This window comes from Acartia tonsa, chromosome 10 (assembly GCF_053477335.1).
Source record: "Acartia tonsa isolate MP-2025a chromosome 10, ASM5347733v1, whole genome shotgun sequence".
Taxonomy (NCBI): Eukaryota; Metazoa; Arthropoda; class Copepoda; order Calanoida; family Acartiidae; genus Acartia; species Acartia tonsa.
The window spans coordinates 14,799,203-14,824,057 of NC_137269.1; the positions used below are offsets into that span (position 1 = coordinate 14,799,203).

The 24,855-nt window shown below is 31.4% G+C and overlaps 1 protein-coding gene across 1 annotated transcript in view; it reads right to left on the reverse strand.

The window, feature by feature from the left end:
- The window catches only part of LOC145330535 (uncharacterized), a 29,297-nt gene extending 17,076 nt beyond the window's left edge, over window positions 1-12,221 (reverse strand). The window contains exons 1-5 of the mRNA XM_080175160.1: window positions 12,049-12,221; window positions 3,823-3,870; window positions 3,186-3,208; window positions 1,929-2,003; window positions 587-690 (exon numbers count right to left, since the gene is read on the reverse strand). Coding sequence (XP_080031286.1) covers window positions 587-690; window positions 1,929-2,003; window positions 3,186-3,208; window positions 3,823-3,870; window positions 12,049-12,141 — 343 coding nt within the window. The 5' untranslated portion in view covers window positions 12,142-12,221. The remainder of the gene's footprint in view (window positions 1-586; window positions 691-1,928; window positions 2,004-3,185; window positions 3,209-3,822; window positions 3,871-12,048) is intronic.
- Between the last annotated feature and the right edge of the window lie 12,634 nt (window positions 12,222-24,855).

Sequence of the window (24,855 nt, forward strand, 5' to 3'; positions counted from 1 at the left end):
TTTTCATAATTATAAGGTTGCGTGATTTTAAAGGTGTGATGATTTCCCTATTTTACCAATATTAATATTTATTATATGACACTGCTTTATAATATTTTTTTTCCTGATATACAATCCTAATTTTTGAGCTTCGCTACTTATGGATGTTGTCATCCTTGTTCCTTGATATTTGAGCCATCAATCCTGAATAGGAATCGAGAAAATCTTGGAAACCTAAAAGTCTAGGAATCCATCTAGGACCCCAATTAATAAACAAATCTTTATAAAACTTGGTGAACATAGTAGAATGTAAAATCAATAAATCCCTGAAAATTTCAGCCCTCTATCTTGAAAAAGAATTGAGAAAATCACGAAAACTTAAAAATCTAGGAATCGATCTAGCACTCCAAATAACAGAGAGATGGACAAAACAATGTATAGATTAGATGGGCAGATGTCATAGGAATCTTCCCTAAAAATTTCAGCTGTCTATCTTGAATAGGAGCCGAAAAAATCATGTTTCCCCCAATTCATTAATTACGGACAGACGGATGGACGGACGGACGGACATTCAGAATTATAGAGTAGCTTCGCTACTATAAATCACCTGATATTGCCATTAAAATGATAGAAAACATTATCACACATATTATAACTCTAATAGTTGATTTTCTTCTGTTAATTGCATTCAGTTCCCTGTAATCTTGACGTCTTATATATGAAATATTTATTTTTATAAATTCATACGAAATTCTAACATCTGGGGATAGTATTAACTATCTTTAACTATGATAAAGCTATTACTTTCCTATCTGATATTTAGTTTATGAAAAGGGTGAAATTTCATGTTTGTTTAATAACTTGTTAGCCAAACATGAATAACAAAATCCATAAGAAGCGAAGCACAAAAAGACATGGATTGATATGGACAAAGTGAATCAAACAAATGTTTATAAACAAGGATGACAACATCCATTAGTAGCGAAGCACAAAAAATTGTGGATGGGAATACGTAGAAGTAGATTTAAAGTGTATTTATTAAAATCAAGAATAGATTTATTGAAGAAAATAGACACGAAACCTTGTTTTATTTTGTATGATGAAAACGGTTAAAGTAAATTACATATTAGATGCACATAACAATTGGAAAAATATTTTGAAACTGTTAATGCAAAACATTTTTAAAATTAAACCAAAAATGCCAAAGATATGGGGAACATATAAAAACATATAAAAATAGCCAAAAAACCTGCTAAAAGGCAGTTTGGCTGCCATTGTTTCTTTTCTTAAAATGCCAGAAATTTAATTTTAATATCTTTAACTGAAAACTTTTTGAAAATTGGACCATAAACACCAAAGATATGGGGAAAAATCAGAAAAATATAAAAAATAGCCAAATACCTGCCAAAAAGCAGTCTGGCCGTCATTTTAATATTTTAAAAAACGACAGGAAATTTAATTTTGATATCTTTAACTGAAAAAATTTCGAAAATCGGGCCATAAACACCAAAGATATGGAGAAAAATGTGAAAAATATAAAAATAGCCAAAAACCTATAAAAAGGTAGTCTGATTGTCATCGTTGTTTTCTTCAAACGACGGGAAATTTAATTTTAATATCTTTAGATGAAAAAAATTTGAAAATCGGACCATAAACACCAAAGATATGGGGAAAATTTGGAAAATATAAAAATAGCCTAAAACCTGCTAAACGGACGGACGGACATTGTGAATTATAGAGTAGCTTCGCTACTGAAAAGACAAAGAAAAAGAAAGAATATCAGATATTACATAGATATAAAATGATAAAGACTTTGCTATTAAAAAAATGATTGTAGTTATACATGCATAAAACAATGTATTGCGAACAAATGACAAATAGTACTTGTAAGATAGGCAAAAGGAACAAAATAAGCTAATTGAATAGTAGCTTTGTTATTAATAAATTACCTTAATGGAACATCTTTCAAACATGTTGGTTCATTTTCAAGATACGGTTTTGCTGTTTCGTTATTCCTCTGAATACTTGTCATCATAAAATAAATTTTGTTAATATCCAGAATTTTTACAAACAACTCGTAGTTGTGTGCCTTACCCAAATTTAAAAAGTTTGCCTAGTTTGCTAATGTGTGTTGACGGTCGTAAAACCCTCTAAAATAAACACCTGTAATGCAAATACAAGCTGAATTAAGACTTTTTAAAGAAAGGAATAAAGCTCCCACGCTGAAAAGTTATCTCCGTACTTGTTGATTCCTGTTAAAATTTGATATTGAACTTTCTTATATGATAGCTAAAAAATTTGAAAGATCGTAATTTTAAAATGTCTATTATAACTTTTTGAAAATTGGATCTAATTTTGTGGCAGTATTTTAGCAGTACAAGCAGTGCATTTCCTGCAGGCTTCCCTTAATTTAATTTAGCTTTGCTATTATATTTAAAGATTTTGGCCAACTAATATACCTAAACAAGGATTACTATAATCTTAAGAAGCGAAGCACAAAAATTAATAGAAATGAATACAGACAAGGCGATTTAAAAAAAAACAATTGTTAAAATCAAGAGTATTGGAGGATATAATGATTAATGAAACTTTTCTTGCACATTTTTAGTAGCGAAGCTACTCTGTAATTTAAAATTACCGTCTGTCCGTCCATATGTCCGTCTGAAACGTTTAGGAGGTAAAGTGATTTAATCGGCTCCTGTTCGAGATAGACGACTGATATTTTCTTGGGAAAAAATTTCACATTCTGCATATTTTCACATAGTTTCATTAAGATTTGTTTATTAATTGGGGTGCTAAATCTTTAAATCTTGATTTTAAAGTTTTCATGATTTTCTCAGTTCCTTTTCAAGAAATTTTTAGGGATTGAATTAATAACCATTCTACAATTTACATACTTCAATCAAGTTTCATTGAGATTTTCATATTGTTTGGGGTGCTGGATCACTTCTTAGATTTTTAAGTTTTCGTGATTTTCTTAATTCCTATGATGAAAGATTGAAATTTTCACATATATTAAAAATATTCACAATCTACATATGTTCATAAAGTTTCATTAAGATTTGTCTATCAATTGAAGTGCTGGATTCCTAGATTTTCACGTAATGATAGATTTTGAAACAGACAGACGGACAGGTATTTCGAAGTATAGAATAGCTTCTCAATTCAATAATTAATAGTTTTGTATTCAAAAGTTAATTAATTACCTTTTTCTTTTTAATTTCGATCTCTAAAAAAATATATTTATTTGGTTGGTATTTTTAATGAATTTTAACATTTAACCTAGATTTAGGATCAAGTCAGAATTACAAAAAAAAGTTTTTATGAATAACGGAAAATCTGCTGGCCATATATTATTCTACATTTACAAAGTTAGCAAATATTTAAATGAACCAAAAACGAAGCTCTTTATAGTGCCTATAAAAAATAACGTCATACAATACGAATGACCAATGATTGGCACAGACTAAATTACCAATGGCAGGTCAGTTATCATTTTATTTGACCAATGATAGGCCAATATGACTTTATTTTAATAGGTACTATAAAAAGCTTTACCGAAAAACAATAATGTATATGATTGGACGCCCTTAAAGGGGCGTTTCTTCGTATTTTTACAGTAGCTTTTCTCCTCTTTCTATCTCCTGCGTGGGCCAATCACCTAACCCAAAAATAACCTATCAAAGCCATTTTAAAAAATACTACAAATCGCCCCTTAAGGGACTATACCCCATTAAATATTTGCTTGTGTTTCTTTCAATAACAGTTCTGAAGACCAGCTTTGACGTTGGCAGCTTCACAGTCATTGAAAAAATATTAGTATGCTTAATAATTTAAAAATACCTGTTTTGCAAAAACAATTCTTTTAAGGATTGAATTTTCACTGTCAAACTATAAAAAGGTTATAAATGTTAAATATATCTGAAAAACGCGAATTCAGAGTAAAAATTAATTATTCAAAATCTATTTCGGATAATGATATATAAGAGTTACAATCTATAATACAAAGTAGCTTGATGTCTGTCCGTCTTCTGTCCGTCTGAAGCTTAAGATCTCGGTAACCGCTAAACCGATTGGGCTCTACTCTTCAGGGATTATACCTACTGGTCCTGTGATGGTTTTAAGCTATTTTCCTGGGGGATGGGACACCCCCAACCCCCCAAAAAACCACACCCCACAAATTTTTTTTTACATTTTTTGTAAAATCTCAGTAATTGCTGAACAAATTGGGCTCTACTTTTCTGTGAATATACCTACTGGTCTTCCGGTGGTTTTAGGCTATTTTCTTGGGGGGGGGGGACACCCCCAACCCCCCAAAAAACAACCCCCCCCCCATTTTTTTTTCATTTTTTTGCAGAAGATTTCCTTGATCCTTTATTTTTTTTTGCAGAAGATTTCCTTTGTCCTTTATTTATTTTGCAGAAGATTTCCTTGGTCCTTTTTTTTGCAGGAGATTTCCTTGGTCCTTTTACAAATTTCACCTTAATTTTTTTTATCACCTCTTGGGGCAAAGCCCCTAGAGGCTAGGGGCGAAGCCACTTGTCAATTTTATAAAGAAAAACGCCATGTTGACACTTATTTAGTCAAAGTCATATCTACTGCAATTGCCTTACATTTACCATTTACATAAGGTTATGACCTTATGAGACAGTTCCTATGTTTACCGATGCCACGGAATTATTAAACTGTTTTTAAAGTATTTTTGAATGAGGGGTCAAAAATATACTTTGCCACACACACTTATTGAATTTAACCAACCAAAGATTTTTTTATCCAATCTTAACCAGACAAATGCCATCTAGCTAAAAAAGATGCATAGATTTTATTTCTGGCAACCAGAAAATCCGCAGAAATCGAATTCACGAGATCCAAAAAAGTTTCATTAAAAAAAACCTTACACCAAAAATAACAAACAATAATTATAACGACAACTTAGTTTCTTTTTCCTGTTTAATACAAATATTGAAACTAATTTTCAGGCATGCATGTTTGTTGGTATAGTAATTTTTTTAGAAACCAAAATACAGACATATTTAAAACTATGAAATTGTATATTAGTTACTAGAAAGATTATATTTTTTTCTTGCTTTAAAACAACTTTTTGTACAGAAAAACCTGTAATGTCTTCATTATTGACACAAACATGCATGCTGTATAGTTTTAAAAAATTTAGTCAAATAAAATACCTGATTAGAATACAAAGCAAGAAATAAAGGTTATCAACTGCTTATGAGCTTTTTGTGTTAAATAGAATTATTAATAAGAATAAAAGAATTTCAAAAAATAGTAAAATAACAAAATGTTAGGTGAATGGTTAATATTAAATCAATCAAAAAATGTTTTACATTCTTATAATTAATTTCGATAAAACATATATATGCTCAAGAAAGGTTATTTATAATTATGAATTCTACCAGACTAAAATATAAAAGGGGAAATAGTTTATAAAGACGACACAAAATGATTTTAAAATTACTTATTTTTATCTTTTTTTTTAATCTTTAACAATTTTAATGTTTTTATTATGTAAATATATAAAGTATTATTCAAACTTAAAGGATTTAATCTTTTTCTTTGTAATTTATATGTCTAAACAGTGTAAAAATGAAGTTCTTAATTACAAATTTTAAAATCATTAGATTTTAATACAGTTTATTATAGAAATGAAGAATAATTTCAACAAAAATTGCTACAAAAAGGCTTACTGTATTATTAAACTGACTTAATTGTTTAATTGCATTCATTTTGTTTATTTACCTTGAAAAAAGAGTGTTTAAGTGCTGCATTGGTTAAAATCAAACCTAAAAGTGCTCTTTATTCAGTGACAGAGTGAAAAAAATATATACCTTGTTTTATAGTTTTTGATCTCTTTTTTTATATATTTTTATCTGATATGTATATCAAAATTTAAAAGTATCTATTTCATTAGATATTCATACTTTGCTAAAATGTCTTTGTTACTTTTTGCACTATATTTGCTCTAAAAATGATTCTTTATCTGACTTTCACATTTAAAATGATAGATTTTATGCCAATTATTGTGTAGACTGTAGAAAAAAATAATTATTTTGTTTATATGCAATTTTCTATAATAAAATGGGAGAAATGCCTTTTTTCACATGTACTTTTTTCACATGTAGGGCGAAAAAAGTAACACTGAAAATATGTTTTATGTCCTAAGCATGTCCTAAACTCATAGATAATAAACTTTCATAAAAGATTTATTTCAGAATATGTCATTTAGGGCATAAAATTAATTTTGCAAATTAACATTGCAAATGTTTGCCAATAACTTTTAAAAATGATTTCTGCGGATTTTCTAATTTACATGGGTGTTTTCTACACATTTTCCCCTTTCTAAAAATACCTTCCTCATACAAATTGGCTTCCGGAAAGTATATACTTTCCGATAATGAAATGTGCACATATAGAACAAGACTGCAGGGCCCAAATTTTAATTAGGCCCCCAAGTTAGATTTTTTGGGGATTTTAAAAATTATTTTTATAGTAGATTGGGTAATTTTTACAACAGTGGAAGCGTTTTTAATTTTAATTGCTTTTTTCTTCCTTTCTTTTCATTTGTACACTCTACTATGCCCTTGATTGGGTATAACAAATAAAAAATATTTATGAAAGTAAAATACATTGGTTTAAAGGGCGATTATAGGTTTGATATGATATGAGCATATATCAAAGGTGCCATTACATACTTTTAGAATATCTATGCCAAATTTAATAATTCAAAAAAATCCTTAAGTAGATTTTGTACTATTTTGCTTAAGTTTGATTGACTATTACATTGGCACACATCTTAAATGATAATTTAAATGTTTATTATTTTAGATTAAATACTATTTTATTTCATTTTTAAAAAGCGTAAAAAAAATTTGCGTAGCAGTGAGTCAGGAATATTTACTAGGGTAAATAATACGTCTTAAAGTTTATTTTCTGTACAAAGATAATTGATTAAATCTAAATGATATAAACACCCTTAATTACGCATTTTCAACACACACACACACGGCCACAAAAAAACAGGGATTTGAAATCATTCTTCCTCCAAGAAAATTTTATTAATTATTTTTTTTTTACTTTTTACATTATTTGATGTTTTTTTAACTTTTAAATATTTTACTTTATATATTTTGTATGAAGGTAGAAGGAGGGTATATTTACCCCTGATTAATTCCCGAAACCTTTTTCTCATTTATTTGTACTGCAAAATAACGGTACTACGTCAAACCCTAGATACGTCAAACAGTAGATGCGACAAACGCTAGACAGACAAACAGTAGACAGACAAACCCTAGACACGACATACGCTAGATACGACAAACACTAGAATGCGACAAACACTAGAATATGACAAACACTAGATTTTTTCTAAAGGCGACAAACAATAGATACGACAAACGCTAGAATTTATCCTATTATGTAAAGTAATACGCTTTTTTTTGTCTGTAGCGATGGATCTCACTAACCGCTAAACCGATATGGTTCTCATTTACATTGAAGCTTTATATGTGTCCAGGGAAGGTTTTTAACTAATTTTGTGGAGGGTATCTACCCCCCCCCCCCAAAAAAAAAAAAAAAAATATTTTTTTTTTCTTTTTAAAACTTAAAAAGAAAATGAAATAATCTTTTTTGTATGTACCAAAGGATCTCACTATCCGCTGAACGGATATGGTTCTTCTTTAAAGTGAAGCTTCATATAGGTCCAGAAGGTTTTAAACTAATTTTGTGAAATTTAAATTATATTGTCTATTACTGACTAAAATTATAAGGTGATTATTATTTAAAGTAGTGCCTGTGGTAGGGGTTTGTAGAGGGGTGACAACACCTCCATTTAAATTTGAATCAGTGTTCCCCCCTGCATTCCCCTATTTTCCCCCAAAATGACCCCAGCACTGATTCAAAGACAAGGACAATAACATATGTAAGTAGTGCAGCAACATTAAAGCAAGATTTTTTTCATTTGTAATAAACAAGTATTGTAAGTATGAATCTAAAAAGAAAAATTTCATTACAATTGAAATTATTTTATATTTATTAGATTTATTTGATTTAACCCACGGCCTAGGTGAAATATATTTCTGTAAAACGTTTCAGTCAAGCAACGGATTGTCAGAATTATAGATATACATACATACACTTACTACTAAATAGCTGCGCTGTTGAATAAGTGTAGTAAGGCGAGGTCATAAATGGTCAAATAATTAATGCTCATAGAATATTGCTCATCCTTAGTCTTTATTACTCCGCCCATTTATATCTCCCTTAGATGTTTAAACAAAGCAACTGTAAAAGAAACTTTATGTAAACATGTCATTTAAATAAAAATTATATTTAAATTACTAAAATTCTTTATCTCTCTAATTATATTAGACTTAATTTAATAAACCTTCTTTGAAGTATCTTATAACTGTTAATGACTATAAATACAAAAAAAATAACACATGCTGGTTTAGTTTTAACTGTATTGCAAAATCACCTTTTCATTGCTATATCACATTTTCTGCAGGGAAGGGACAATGATAGCAGAGCGAGAGGGGACAATGGGCTGTTCCCAAAGTTTTATAAAACGTTTTCTTAATCGTTGGCTAAACAACTTTTGTTACTTTAATGAATTATGATTGGTTAGTTTAATAAGTTAAGTGTTCAAACGTTTCAACCACATATTTTTTGCTATAGGGGATGTACATAGATTTTTACGGCAATTATCTTATACAGTTAGTTTCCTGCATTAATAGAAATATAAATTTAGTATTAATGAACGAAAAAATTTATAAATATTTTATAAGTTTATATTCTAGCGTATGTCGCTTCTAGTGTTTGTCGCACTTTACAAATTCTACTGTTTGTCGCGAAATGGCAAATTCTACTGTTTGTCGTAGTCTAGTGTTTGACGTATCTATCGTTTGTCTGTCTAGCGTTTGACGCATCTACTGTTTGTCTGTCTAGCGTTTGTCGCATCTACTGTTTGACGTATCTAGGGTTTGACGTAGTACCAAAATAACAACAGTAAACTCTACACGCATCCTGTTGTGAATATGGGTATTTGAATATGTTAGGGAACCACTCCTCTGACGTCACAAATTAGCCCAAATGTCTAGGTTTTTAGTTATAACGGCCTTATCCAATGGAATATCTTTATTTGCTTGAGTTATTCATAATGTATATACTTGCACCTTTGATATAAGCTCATATCATATCCAACCTATATTCGCCCTTTAAGAATATCGTTCAGCTATATAATCTGCATTTTTGTTAACGAAACAACCTGGACGGGTAAATAAAAGGAATTTTGGACAATTTCTTCATTGAATAATTTTATCGTCTTTTCCCTGTAAAAAATTTTGGGGGTTTAAAAATACGAGAATTTTCGTTACGCGTATCCGCACCATTTTATATGGTTTCTGGATAAATAACCTTGTATATTTTTCCCCCCAATTTATTCGGTGTGGGGACAAAACCGCGACAAACAAAACAGCGACAGAGACAAAACCGTGACATATCAAAACCACGACAGGGACAAAACCGCGACAGTGACAAACCGCGACAGTGACAAAACCGCAACATTGCAAAAAAATCTATATTAAAAAAATCTTAATGCTAGAAGGTCATGGCCGCAGAGCTCGGCCCCCTGGCCTGCCTAGCCGCGGGCGCTCGGCCCCCTTGCCTATAACCTAACCTAACCTATATGATTGAATGTTTAATGTACATTAACTTATTTATAGTTTAGAATTTGGTAGATTTTACAAAAAGGGGTTGGTAGATTTTTTTCAAATTTTTAATATTTTTTTTTACAATAGTTAGGTTAGGTTAGGTTATGGGCAAGGGGGCCGAGCGCCCGCGGCTAGGCAGGCCAGGGGGCCGAGCGCTGCGGCCATGTATTTCTACAAAAAAAAACCTACATAGTTATAATTCTGTTATTTTTTAACTGTCGCGGTTTTGTCACTGTCGTGGTTTTGTCCCTGTCGCGGTTTTGTTATGTCGCGGTTTTGTCCCTGTCGCGGTTTTGTCCCCACTCCATTTATTCTATTTTCCTTAATGTAAAAATATAGAGAAAAAATTGGTAGAGAAAAAACGGAAACAATTAATTCATATGGTCTTATGATTAGTCATATTATATTATATAACTATAATTGGCCATTAAACTTTTTTTTATTATGTTAAATGAATTCATTTTTTCAGAAAAAAATAGTATTTGCATTTAACAGAGTACATTGTTTTTTTATGCTATGCATATAAAGTGAATTATTAAAATTCTCCCATAAGCGACAATTTAACCACAAAATAAATAATCGATCGGCTGGGGTTAAAATTACCCAATCCACTATAAAAAATGATTTTTAAAATCCCCAAAAAAACTAACTTGGGGGCCTAATTTAAATTTAGGCCCTGCAGTCTTATTCTTAATGTGGCAAAGTATATTTTTGACCCCCCATTCAAAAATACTTTAAAAACAGTTTAACAGCAAAACTATCAGCAGCAGCAGAGGATGAAGACAAGCGTAAATACTTTCCATCTCCTATTCTACCTTCTATTCTTTCCATCATTCTTCCAACGTTTTTTTAACATCAATAAAAAGAAGATCAACCATCGTGTAATGGATAAGTAGGAAAATTTCCAATGAAAACTTTTGCCCAAAGAACGAAGTTGTGTTAAGTGTTAAAATTACACAGCACGGCATCTCCAAAACAAAGCCTAATTTTGCAGGGGCGTCCAAGCTTTTTTTTTTGGGGGGGGTAAAAAATTTTAGGGGGGGGGGTAATTCGTGTTTGGGGGGGGTAAAATGGCGCGCGAAGCGCGCCGAAATTTTTTTTTACCCCCCCCAAAATTTTTACCCCGGGGGTAAAATTTGATTGGGGGGGGTAATTACCCCCCCTAAAGTCTGTTGGGGGGGGTAAATACTCCCCCCAAATCTGTTGGGGGGGGTAATTACCCCCCCCAAACTAATTTACCCCGGGGGTAAAATTTTTGGGGGGGGTAATTTAATTATGTAAAAAAAGCACCTACCTAATCTATTAAGTTAATAAGTACTATCCTATAACATAAAGTAGTAAATTAGGTTTATTTGACTATAGCTTCAGATTTCATTACTTTTAATACTGAGTTCTCCTTTTTAGGAAAGCTTCACATAGATCCCATGATGGTTCCACACTATTATAGGTCAATCCTTTGAGTGGTTTTAGGCTATTTTTCTCCTCCCTTTTTACCCTTTAGAAAACACGAGTTCTTAGATGCTAAGGGCGCCACTACTATTCAAATATATAGTAGTATCTCATTCTTTAGAACATAAAAATACAATAATTAACTCACTAACCAATGAACCAATATGATTATACTTTAAAGTGAAGCGTCTTATAGGTCCTGGTAAGTTTTATAACTAGTTTTGAGACACCCTGACATCCTCCCAAAGAAATCGCCTATAGAAATTCTTTTTCATTATTTAATGAAATATTTAATTTAGTTAGGTATCTATTTAATGGAATCTTCAGTGCTTTACAATTACATCATAGATCCCCGGGATGGTATTTACTCCCCCCCCCAAAAAAAAAAATTTTCAGTAAAATTTTTTTTTAAGAACATTCAATTTGGGGGGGTAAATACCCCCCCAAAAAAATTTTTTTTAAAGAACATTTATTTTGGGGGGGGTAATTACCCCCCCCAAAATGGTTTGGGTGGGGTAAATACCCCCCCCAAAATCGTTGGGGGTGCCTACGGCACCCCCAAGGTAGGGGTAATTTTTTTTTGGGGGGGGTATTGTTCACAAAATTTTGGGGGTGCCTACGGCACCCCCAAAATCGTTTGGGGGTGCCAAATGGCCCATTACCCCCCCCCTTGGACGCCTATGGGATGTTGTCATCCTGTTTAAGATATAATTTCTTATTTTGTTAGTTTGACTAAGGAGGCGTATTTGATAATAAAAAAGCAAAGGTCATGATTAGGTTAGTCAGTGATTCTAAAGGTGTCAGAATATATTTTTATATACCTTTCAAAAAAAGGTTAAAAACTGTTTAAGCATATAAGTTCTACTTTAACTTCTTGTTTTTATTTTGGTTTTACCTGCTTTGTTCTTTCAGGCACATTGTAGGAAAATGTTGATTTACGGCGCTTCTTCTCAATTGTTTCTGTCGTAAAAAAATTAAAGGGGGTCATTTTTTATGCTCATTTTCCGTAAAGGAGTAGAACGCTAAAATTTGGCATGTTTGTTGCTGTTTTAACAGAGTAAAACGTATAAAAATTTTCAATATAAAAAAAAATTCTAAGAGGATAACACCCAAAATTGCATAAATTCCCAGGTCCTTTATTAGTGAAAAAAAATTGTAGAGCTGAAAAATTTGCGTTATCTGAAGGTTTTTTGGTAAGATCTGATTATTTTTTTTCTAATATTGTAAGATCTGATTTAACAAAAAGTTTAAAAATTTTAAAATAATTTATGTATAAATGCTAGCGGCTACGCCCCCCTTCACTCGACGGAAGGATAGAGCTGAACATCTACATGTTTTAAAAAGAAAAACTTTTAGCAAAATCTTTGTGTTTTTTTAGGACTAATGAGAAACTTCTTTAAAAGGAGAACCATAATAACAGTCCAGCGATTAGTGAGATACTTTATTTTAAAATTTTAATGGATTTAGGCTTTTTTATTCCTTTCTTTCTACCTTTTGAATAGAGACTTTAGATGCAAGGGACGCAGTTGCTAGTTTATATATTTTGCGTACATTAAATAGTAAATTTTTAGGTTGATTTAAATAAAAATAGATCGGAAAATGTGTTAAATTCATCTTCTTTTAAATTTTTTTTGTCATGCTGCTTTGTCATGCTGCAAGTATTGGCATACTCTGCCTTACTTGATGAAATATTGGCATACTATTCTTTACTTTGGGAAATATTGGCATACTCTGCTTTACTTTAAAAATATAGGCAAAAATCTGTTTTACTTGTTGTGATTGGCACATTCTGCTTGACTTGATCCAAATTTTCGGGTATTGTCCCTTTCGTGGCAACGCCCCTTAAGGGGCGATTCGTCGTATTTTTAAAGTGGCTTTTATTAGTTTATTTTAGGTTAGGTTTTGTTATATTTGGTTAGGTGATTGCCCCGCAGGGTTAAAGCTCCCCGCAGGTGCTAGAAATAGGATAAAAGCTACGGTGAAAATTCGAAAAATCGACCCTTAAGGGACTATACCCAAATCTTCTAATCTTACATTCATTTTTTCTTATGAAATATTTGTTTAAGTCAAAAAAAATGTGTTGTAGAATTAAAAGAAAAATTTAGTAAGATTATACAATATTTTTATTTAAAGTACAAATTTTTGGGACTCTGACAAAAAAAGGCTTAGAACACATACCTTTATGTTATATACGGAGAAAAATTTACCCCTTTTTATAATTTTAACTTTTTTAATTAATGCATCTAGTTTCTAGGGATAAGGGAACAGGATTCTGACAAACAATTCAAAGTAAAAATATCCCCACAACTCACTTCCTTCTTTTACCCACTTCTCTTTAGTTACAAAACAAAACAAGTTTTACGCCAAAATTATATCACTCCTATAATATTAATTTTTTGCAAATCCTAATAGAATTTATTTGCTGAATCACAGCCCCTGCTAGTAGCGTGCAAACTGAAGGTGGCATTTGGGAAATTGCTACCTTGCCTACAGGAATAAGGTATAACCAACAAGCGAAATAAATCTAAAATAATATTTGGGGGGCAAATGTAGAGGTCGTCAATTTAACGATGTGTTGCCCCCAAACGACAGCTGATAAACACGTATAGGTTTCGTGATTTTTTCCCGAATTAATTTCGTTATTGGTAGAGGCTGCCTTGCCTAACGCAAACAACGACCCCACCTTTTAAATGAAAAATTTTTGCCCCTCCCCTCCCCTCGGGACTTACAAACCTGAAATGTATCCTATAATTTTTAATTTAATAACTGAGGGAAACCACGATGCGATAAATAACTATTGTAGAATACTTATCTTTTATTTTGAATCATGATTTCTGAAAGCCATGAACCGACTAAACACAAAAACCTTCCGCAGTATTTCTATTTACATTAAAACCATTCTTCACAAATATTAATAATTTATATTTCCAATAGCTTTCACATTTTTTTAGTCTGCCAACAAAGCATGGCTTTAAAAGTACAGTTTTACTTTTAGTTTTAATTTCAAATTCGCATTATATTAAATAATTAATTTAAGTGGACTTAGAGATGTGGTTTTATGTAATATTCTTGCTACCAAAAGTAATAAGTTTTAAGTTTTTTTATTGACTACAGGTTCGATCCCAAAGGTAAAAAGATGGGGGAGGGGCGGTATAATATTGCCCGAAAGTCTTGGATCGCTCCATCTAGATCTTACAAACCGGTAGCGAGACATGCTTTAATTTTATTATATAAGTTTGTCTGAGTTTGGTAGTGAGCTGAACATCTATGAGAATGGTTTTAGTAAACCTTTACAAAGTTACTCTATGTTTAAAAAACTTTTCTTGAACAAAGCCAAATATTTTTATATTAAATATTAATATCTAAATATACACTAATCATGTCTCAATGATAGTTTTTTTTAAAGTTAATTAAAAATGGCATGCAAAAATTATTGAAACTAAAAACAGGATTGTATTGTTCTTTTGTTATAATACGACTAATCATGTTTTTTGTCAAATATTGTTTAAAAAGCTTACAAAACAGATCTTTTTCAGTATAAGATTCCAACTTTACAAGCAGAACAAAAAATATAATTTTAACAATTTTCTTTTAATTTAAGTCTCTGCAATATGGTAGAAAAATGTAAAATTAGCAAGTAAAAAAATTTGCATTTTTTTCAAATGCTTTTCTGAAAAACACTTAAAAAATACAAATTGTAAAACTGGACAATTAAGTTTATTTCTCGGAATACTAATATTCTTATTGAGTGTGTTTAAGCTTAAATTTTTTTTCCCATTCTGTATACATTCTGGTGACACCATGGAAACTGTCCCAATTTTGTATAACTTTTGCGGAACATGTTCCAGTTACGTCATATTTTTCTTTCCCGAAAAAGAGAAGGGGGGAAGAAAATCTCTTCAAAAGAGATGTGGAAAACCCCCTCACTGGTCGCCGGAAGGGAAAAGCAGTTTTTTGAAACAGGCTCTCTGAGATTATTACAGATTCTGATATATACATATATAGACTAATGAAAAATGCAAAAAACGAAATCAAAAGCGTTCCTTCTTGGGAGAAAATCCGGGAAAAAGATTTTAGCTAAATCTTGTTGTTTTTAACCTAAAATTCACATTGTCAAGCCTGCAAAGAAATATACAGACATTTTAAACATGTCATTGCTCAGCACCTAGAAGTGGTAGAAAAATGCTACGCATACCATTGGAAAGCTCATAACCTCTAGTTTTCATATTGGTATATAACGTTTTTGTACTATTATTATTTTTTGAGCTATCCTTTGAAGTATACACAAGTTTAATAAATAAAGTTTTTTCATGAATTTTAAGTTTGATACTTGTTACACAAACCTTTTAAAAATTGTATTGCTTAGCACCTAGGAGTTATATATTTATTTTATATAGGTATATTTATATATTTTGGGTGCATTAAAAATAGTATTTGAAATGTGTTTAGTTATTAGTAAGAACCAAGGATGGAGGGGGGGGGGGGGGGGAGTTTATACACTTTTTGGCAATGAAATTCAGTATAATATTTTGCTCTGGATGTTTTTGGGCTTGTTGTTATAGATATTAACATGATTCTTTTTGTAAGATATCTTATATGATTAAATCTACCAGAATAAATATTGAAAATTGAATTTTGGCACTATCCTTCTAGGGGCTATTGGGGTAAAACAGCTCCAAAACACTAACATCTAATGTCTGAACTTATTTTTAGAGATATCAAACTAATTTTTTGTAAACTTTGTTTTGCATAATTAAGTTAAGTAGTTACTAAAGATTTCATTTTGCCACTTTCCTTCTTGGTACTAGTGGGTTTTAACACCCCCCAAAACTCAAATATTATAAATTATAAGCCTATCAAGATGATTTTTTTAATTTAAAATTTATTCTTATAATTGAGAAACATAGCCACTAAAGATTTTGCCCTGGCTGTTTGGACTTGTTGTTATAGTTATCAAATGATTCTTTTTTTTAAATTTTCTTATATGATTGGATCTACCTGTAAAAATTTTATTTTTGGCACTATCCTTCTAGGGGCTTGTGGGGTAAAAAGCCAATAAAACACTAAAATTATAAGCTATGAGATTATTTTAAAAGATATCAAGCTAATATTTCTAATGTAAACATTTTTCACATAATTGAACTAAGTAGCTATTACAGATTTCAATTTGGCACTTTTCTTTTAGAGTCTAGTGGGGTAAAACATCCCCCAAATACAAATATTATGAGTTCTGAGCTTATTTTCAAAGATATCATGTTGAACTTTAATGAATGATTATTTAGTTCAGTTATTTAACAAAATCAGCCCAATATTTTTTTTAAAAGCCCAGAACTTAAAGTTTTAGTAGTTTTGGGGGCAGTTTCACCACACTAGCCCCTAGAAAGATTAGTGGCTATGTATCTCTATTATGTGAATTAATTTCAAATTTAAAAAATCATCTTGATATCTTTAAAAATAGGCTCATAACTTATAATTTTAGTGTTTTGGGGGCTGTTATAAACTGCTAGCCCCAAGAAGAAAAGTGCCAAAATGAAATCTTTAGTGGCTACTTAGCTCAAATATGCAAAAAAAAAATTACGTTAAAAAAATTAGCTTAATATTTCTAAAAAAAAGTTCAGACCTTAGATGTTAGTGTTTTGGAGCTGTTTTACCCCACTAGCCCCTAGAAGGTTTGTGCAAAAATTCAATTTCAAATATTTTTACTAGTAGATTTAATCGTATAAGAGATCTTACAAAGAGAATCAGGTAAATAACTATAACAACAAACCCAAAAACATCCAGAGCAAAATTTTTTACTTAATTTCATTGCCTATAAGTGTATAACCTCCCCCCCCCCCCCCCTCCTTGGCTCTTACTACAATGTCAAACCACACACATTTCAGACTATTTTTAATTAAGCTAAAATTGAATGCACCCAAAATATACAAATATACCTATATAAAATAGTTATATAACTCCTAGGTGCTAAGCAATATAATTTTTAAAAGGCTTGTGTAACAAGTGTCTAACTTAAAATTCTAGAAAAAACTGCATTTATTAAACTTGTGTATACTTCAGAGGATAGCTCAAAAAATAATAATGTACAAAAACATTATATACCAATATGGAAACTAGAGGTTATAAGCTTTCCAATGGTATGCGTAGCATTTTTCTACCACTTCTAGGTGCTGAGCAATGACATGTTTAAAATGTCTGTATATTTCTATGCAGGATTGCCAATGTGAATTTTAGGTTAAAAATAGCTAAAATCTTTTTCCCGTATTTTCTCCCAAGAAGGAACGCTTTTGATTTCGTTTTTTGCATTTTTCATTAGTCTATATATGTATATATCAGAATCTGTAATAAGCTCAGAGAGCCTGTTTCAAAAAACTGCTTTTTCCTTCCGGCGACTAGTGCCCTTTTCTCCCATCTCTTTTTTCTTCCCCCCTTCCCTTTTTTTCTTTCCCCCTTCCCTTTTTCGGGAAAAAAAATATGACGTAACTGGAACATGTTCCGCAAAAGTTATACAAAATTGGGACAGTTTCCATGGTGTCATTCTGGTTATAGTCTTTGATACCAAAAATTTTCGATTGAGTCTAGAATTTATCTATAAGTTACTACCGGCTAATCCCCTAAAGGCCTCTAGTGGCACTTTAAATGTTTTTTTTTTTTAAATACGTAACATTTCTATGTTGCGTTCAAGTCTTTGCGTAAAAAATTCTTTCCATTGCTTGGTTATGTTATATACTGTTTTCTCGTTAATGAGTCAGCTGCTCTCTGGGTTTTTCAGCCAAATTGTCAATGTTATCTCTCTTGTCTTTCCATGTGCACTTTTTGACTTCTTTGTCTTTAGCAGCATATTCAGCTCTTAAATTTCTCATGTCAGCCAAATATTGAGCATTATAGTTTTTGTTTTTATGTTTTCTTTCTTCTTTTTGTTCCATATTTCTTCAGAGATCCAGTCCTTTTTCTCTGTTTTCTTGTGTCCTAGAATTTCCTTCGCAGTAGATTGAAAGTTTTCTTTAATTAAAGTCCATGTGTTCTCAGTCTCTAAATTTTATTCTGTTTCTGAGTTTTAAGACAAATTCTTTCTTTATCACAGAGTCCTTTAATCTTGAAGAATCATATCATCTACCAATCTTCCCCTTTTTATCATGACCAGTATGCTTTAGTTTTAATTTAATCTTACTGACAACTAGTTTATGGTCACAAAATATGTCGGCTTCCCTATAACTCCTGCAGTCTTGCATTGACTTGACCCATTTTCTATTGATCATAATTTGGTTAATGATATTTTTTGTTTGTCCAGCAGGTGTTGTCCAGGTATATTTATGAATGTTTTTGTGTTTAAATAATTATTGCAACACCATAGATGTGTTGGCTTTCATGACTAGAATATAGTATTAGGTGGTCATCTTTAGTTATAGTTAGTCCTTGTCCTGTCTATCTGCATTCTGCAATTCCAAGTATTCTAATATTGTGACTTGTCATTTCACTACTTGAGCTATGACTCATACATTGCAGTGGATCTATATAGTATTTGACCAAGAACATCCAAGCCTTTTGAGGGATGGTTAAAAATCTTAATAGTGGAAGTAAAAATAGCGCTGATATTTTCTTTCTTAGGGATTATTTATTTTGGGGTGTATTTACCCATCATAATTGTTTGGGGAGGGTAAATACCCCCTCCTTAATGGTTGGGGTAACTTTTAGGAGTGCCCCCCCCCCCCTTGGACGTTCCTGCATACCTGCTCTGTTCGGCAAAGGAGTTTGTGTTGGGGGAATGCCTTGGCCCCAAACAGGCGTAACTCATTACCATGCAGAGTTAGAATCTCTAGACAAAGATCGTGCGCGCAATCAAAGGGTTGGTTTCTGCTATGTACTATGTACTACGGGTATAAGGTAAAGGTTGACTTTTCAGTCCAAGTGCAACTCACCCATACGACATCATCATCATTCACTTTAATTCACACTAACTTTCACTTTGGATATAGTATAAACAGAAGCATGGTTTTCACAGTTTTAAAATTTTGTATTTGAGCTTAATCAATTTAGGACACAAAGGAGTCAGTAAACCATTGTGTTTTCATTCTCTAATTTGTCTGGTCGTCTTATTATCATATTATTTAGAACTTTAGAATTTCATATAAAATGACCTACTATTATGCATCCTTCAAAATTTCATTAAAATTGTACAGATAAGACAGTTTAATTAGGTGACTATATCTATATGAATTTATCCGATAATTTATCTAAATCTAAAAAAAAAACATTTTAATCCATGTTTAAATTATTTAATATTAAATGATTATAGAGAATAGTTTCAATAAGCTTTTATAGGTATCAGGAGCACACGAAAAAGATTTCTAGATTAAATTAAAAGATTTTTTCAACATATCCTCCATTGAACGTAGAAGCCTTTTTCTGAAAATCAAATTATTTTGTACTTTTTAGTTTCCAAAATAACAATCTATTTGAGTACTGTTTTAACTTTTCTGACACAAGAAAATTAGTTATTTCTCGCATCGTATTATAAACAACTTTCCGCGGATATAAAATGTACAATTATAAGATTAAAGCCAGTGTTTTTTAGCCCCAAGATGCCGAAGGCCCTAACTAACAACTGGTTTTAATCTTATGATTGTACATTTTTATATTTGTAATACTATGCTGGACCTAATTTTTTCGTATGCCTGAGAACCGGTTGTAATCCACCGGATATTAATCGGTTTCGACTAAATACGAGAAATGAAAATTCTCATTTCTAATTTTTTTAAAGCTAAACTTACAGTTTTTTTCCTTTAATCATGCCTTTAGCATAATCACAATGTTGTTAAGTAAATAATTGAATTTACAGTGCTTAAATTGATAAAATTATATTAAAAAATATGTATCTTTGCTAATGATTTTAGTATTACAATTAATATATATTATCTGTCCAAAAATTATACACTAAGGGATGGAATCATTGATGAGCCCTCCTACAAATTTGAAAACCCTTGATTGTGAGCCTGTAATAAGTTAATTATTTTATAGATGAATGCAGGCGCGTGTACCGGATAGGCAAAGAGGGCACGCGATGCAAACCATATATATTCAATTCACTTGATAAGTTTTGCCACTACTTTAAATATGATATACATTTTAAGAAATTGCTTGCATGTTTGTTATGTTATTTTCAGATGCCAATCTATATAATAAAGTAACAGGATCTGTGTGTGTTTGTCTGTTTTGCCCAGTTCACAAACAAATTTTAGAGGTCGACCGATTTATTCTGTAGGTCAACCTAAACAAGTACAACTAACAAATGCCTTTATAAAATCGGTCGACCTAAAATTTCCAGAGGTTTGACCTATGTCTTTTGTGAACTAGACTATAGTGTGTACCGAAGAATCTCGCTGACCACTAAAATGTATTATTGTAGAAATGAGTTTTCTATGGGACAATTTCATTTTGTTTTTATTATTTTGTTGCGTAAAAATAACAGACTGAGCAGGCGACCACTATTTTCGTGAACCCCTCCGTGCAACCTCAATCTGCACGCCCTTTGTGTGTTGCACCAACTGCATGTGATTGTCTCACAAAGAACATATATACATATATTCAAGTTCAACGAGATTTGATATTTGTGGTTTTCACATTCACAATCTCTATCAATTTAGTTATTATCTACCGTTACTTTTATGAGAAAAAATTATAATTCAAATCAAACAAGGATGACAAAATCCGTAAGTAGCGCAGCACAAAAAACCATGGATTAATAAACAGAGAAAGTGAATTAATCAATGGTAAGTATAAAACAAAGGGAGATAGAAAAAAGAATAATAAAAGAAAATGAAAAGAATGTTAAAGTCACGAAACCTTCATCAAAAATTTTATATATTTTTTGTTGCATAACTCATATACTGAAGACAAAGTAAGTTGTATACTGGATGCTCTTTGACAAAAGAACCTTCACAATAAAGCATTTTTTAATATTAAAAAGTTACTTGAATTTTCTTCTTTGAAAACAAAAATCCTTTAGAATGACAGGAAAGAATAATTTGATACAAGCATTTTGAAAATTAGATCATTAACACCAAAGATACGTGGGAATCAGTAAAAAAAAGTTTAAAGCGGCTAAAGGTTGCTCGAAAAAAAGTCAGACAGCAATAGATGTTATACTTAAATATGATGCTGTCAGGAAAAGTCAGAAGTCTACCTTTAATAGCGGTTGAGTAAATCTCATTTCCCCCATAGCGTTACGGACGAACTGACAGACATAGTGGATTATAAAGAAGTTCGCTACTAAAATAATATTGATGCCGTGACTTTACAATTATTTGTCTCTGCAAACCATAAGAATTCTTTGTAATTGATATTAGTACATCTTGATCAAGGATGACAACATCTATAAAAGCAAAGTTCTGAAACAGTTGCTTAACTTGGTATTTGGGCAATGAAAAAAAGCTTGTCGGACCAAGAACGTTGTCCGACTGGAGTAAACTTTAATTTGTGATAGTTGGACTAAACGCAAGGGCAATCAGACCAATTTGTCATAAAGTAAACAATGTGACGAAGCCCAAAATACATAACTTTTGCACCATGTCGTCTTCCTGTGACGTCATAAAATGAGGGAAATGAGAGGAGAAGTGGAAAAGGAAATCCCTAAAAAAGATATAGAGAATATGACGTCACAGGAAGACGACGTGGTGCAAAAGTTATGTATTTTGGGCTTCGTCAACAATGCACTAGGTGTGTCTAAAAAATGTCTATTCAAAGAAGTAAAATTTTTCCATTAATTATTAAGAAAAAAGATTTTTAAATCAAAATTAATTGTGAAACTTCCTTAAAATAGGTAAAACAACTTTATCTTTAAATATCAAATCTTTTTTTCTATGGGAAATTCATATTGTCAGGCTGCCAGGGTGGTGGTACCCTCCTTAAAACTAGTCAAAAATCTTGCTAGAACTTATTTGAAGCTACACTTTAAAGGAGAATCATATTGGTTCATCAGTTAGCAAGACTTGTGAGTTAATTATGGTGTATTCATGTATTATAATGAATTATTAGGTAGGTACTTTTTTTACATTATTAAATTACCCCCTAAAAAATTTTACTCCGAGGGTAATTTTTTTAGGAGAGATAATTACCCCCTTTCACCCCAGCCCCCCCCCCCCCCCCCCGCCCAACAGGAAACTTGCTCTGAAAACAAAAATCAGACTATACAACAGGAATGTTAAATCAGTTCTTCTTTATGGAGCTGAATGTTGGAGAACTGTGAAAACTGAAACAAATCAACTAAATTTCACAATAGCTGCTTAAGAAGAATTTGCAATATATTCTGGCCAAACAAAATATCAAACACTGAATTGTATGCTAAAACTAAGTGCAATGGTATTGAAGCAGAAGTGAAATATAAAAGACTAAGGTGGCTAGGACATGTGCTGAGAATGGAACAAAATAGGTTTCCAAAAAAGTGCTTAAGATGGAACCATACCACTGGTAAACGTAGACAGGGACGACCAAAAATGACCTGGAGGCACAGCAATGAAAAGGACCTAATTAAATTAGAATTGACTGTGGAGAAGCTGAAGCACTTGCCAAAGACAGGAATTCATGGAGGAACAGGGTGTCCGTATTCTCTTGACTCCATGGTCAAATAGAGAGACGCGCCTGATGATGATGAGGAGGGTTGGTTATCCAGTCAGTCTAAAAGGACAACGTTTTTTTATCTGATCTGAATTTTTACATTCACATTGTCTGAATATCAAGCTGGGTAGTGGTATAAAAATATACAATATTGTTAGAAAACATTTTAAGTAAAACTTTTCTATAAATAGTGTCGGTTCGTCCATCCATTCCTCTTTCCATTAATTTAAACATGTTATTGTTCTATCGATTTCAAACTTTGCATGATGATTCCTAAAACAGTTAAGAACGATTTAGGAAGCGTAGCATCTCTAACAGAAAGTCGAAATATCCATTTAAGACGCTGATTTTTTACTTTTCTAAACACAACTTTTTTAATATCTTATGATTTTTGGAATAATGATGCCTAGGAGAACAGGGTACGAGATTAAAATCTCTTTGGTCGAATCCAAAAAATGAATGAATGCCCTATTAATGTATCCTCTATTTACGCAATTTTACAACAAATTCAACAATTTTTTTAGACTTACAAATTAATTTTCTTCTTAAACTCTACAAATGTTATTGTTTTTTTGTCCTTCCTTTTAATTGTTGAGCTTCGCTTTTATTGATATTATCATCATTGTTTTTTTTTTAACACAGTTTAAGACACTTTTATATGCTATTGTTCATTGTTGACACATTAACACCATTGTCTAACAAGAATCAATCAAAAAATATATGAATTATACAATACAGTCATTTCAGTTTATCTTATGGTGTTTATAGGGTGTGTCTAGTTGGAAAAAATTTACTGTATTAAAAGCAAGGCATTTTGAATAATAAATGCCACATACAACACCAACAATGATTTGAGAGTTCCAAGAAAAGCAAGTTTGTGATCTTAACAATCGTTTGGTTTATAATTTTAATATGTTTTGGAATTACTGAAGAAAGCAAAGACAATAACTGCAACATCAACAATTTCAAAGTATGTGTATTTATATTGATTTTTAAAAAAGACAAAAAAGGCTTACTACTTTATATAATAGGATTCTTAATCTACTATATTTCTAAAATTGTTTGGGTTGGCACCCTATAATGTTTTTTTTGTAGTGGGTTAGTCACAACTTAATATTCCCCTACCCTTCTATCTCCTTGCTTGTTTTGGCGTCCTTGAATGGTATGAACTATAATTATAAATATGTGTGTAGCTTGTATAAATATGTAAGGTTAAGAATTAAGAAGTTAAAGCGAACTAAACACGGTTGGTTAAACATCATAACAAATAAAATATGTGGCTATCTTTGATACAAGCTTAGATAGTTATATGATTTAAAATAAGGTTAAAATACGTAAGGCACTACCTATCAGAGTTCTAGAGTAGCTGCGCTGTTGAGAAATCCTTCCTTGCGTATTGTGTTAATATTTGGATGAATGTTCAAGTCGTGGGGAATTAGTGGGCACGCCTATGTGTTATTGCATTGGGTTGGGTACATTTGTGCTCTTTATACAAAATATGACCTTTGTGCTACTGTATCAGTTCAGTTCAGGCGCGTCTCTCTTTTGGACTGTGGAGTCCAGAGAATACGGCCACCCTGCTCCTCCATGAATTCCTTTTGCTACTGTATATTATATACCTAACCTATTAAAATAATTAATTTTATAGAAAGATTTTATTTTATCTTATTACTTATAAGTAGCTTCACTATAAAGGTGACCTATATACATTTAGTGGTTAGCAAAATCCCTTGCTTCAAAAAATCTTACTACTGTATATGATAGAAATATATGTATGATAATTTATATTAAAATATTTAAATTCGGATTTATTGTTTCACTGCTTGAAAAGGAAATAAATTAATGTGAATTGTACTTCATTTTGCTTTTATTGCATTTGTTCAGATCAAAACGATATCAAAAGTCATGATATTTGATTTGAATAACTACTAAAATAGTAGATTCTGCACAACGAACAAGGAATGAATACACAAAGTTCAATCTATTAATCTTTATTTTAAAGTAATTCTATATTTATATGCAACAAAAGAAATGATTCTCAGCTTTAAACAGTTCAAAAAGTAGAAATAAAGCTCTGTTTGGAGAAAAATAT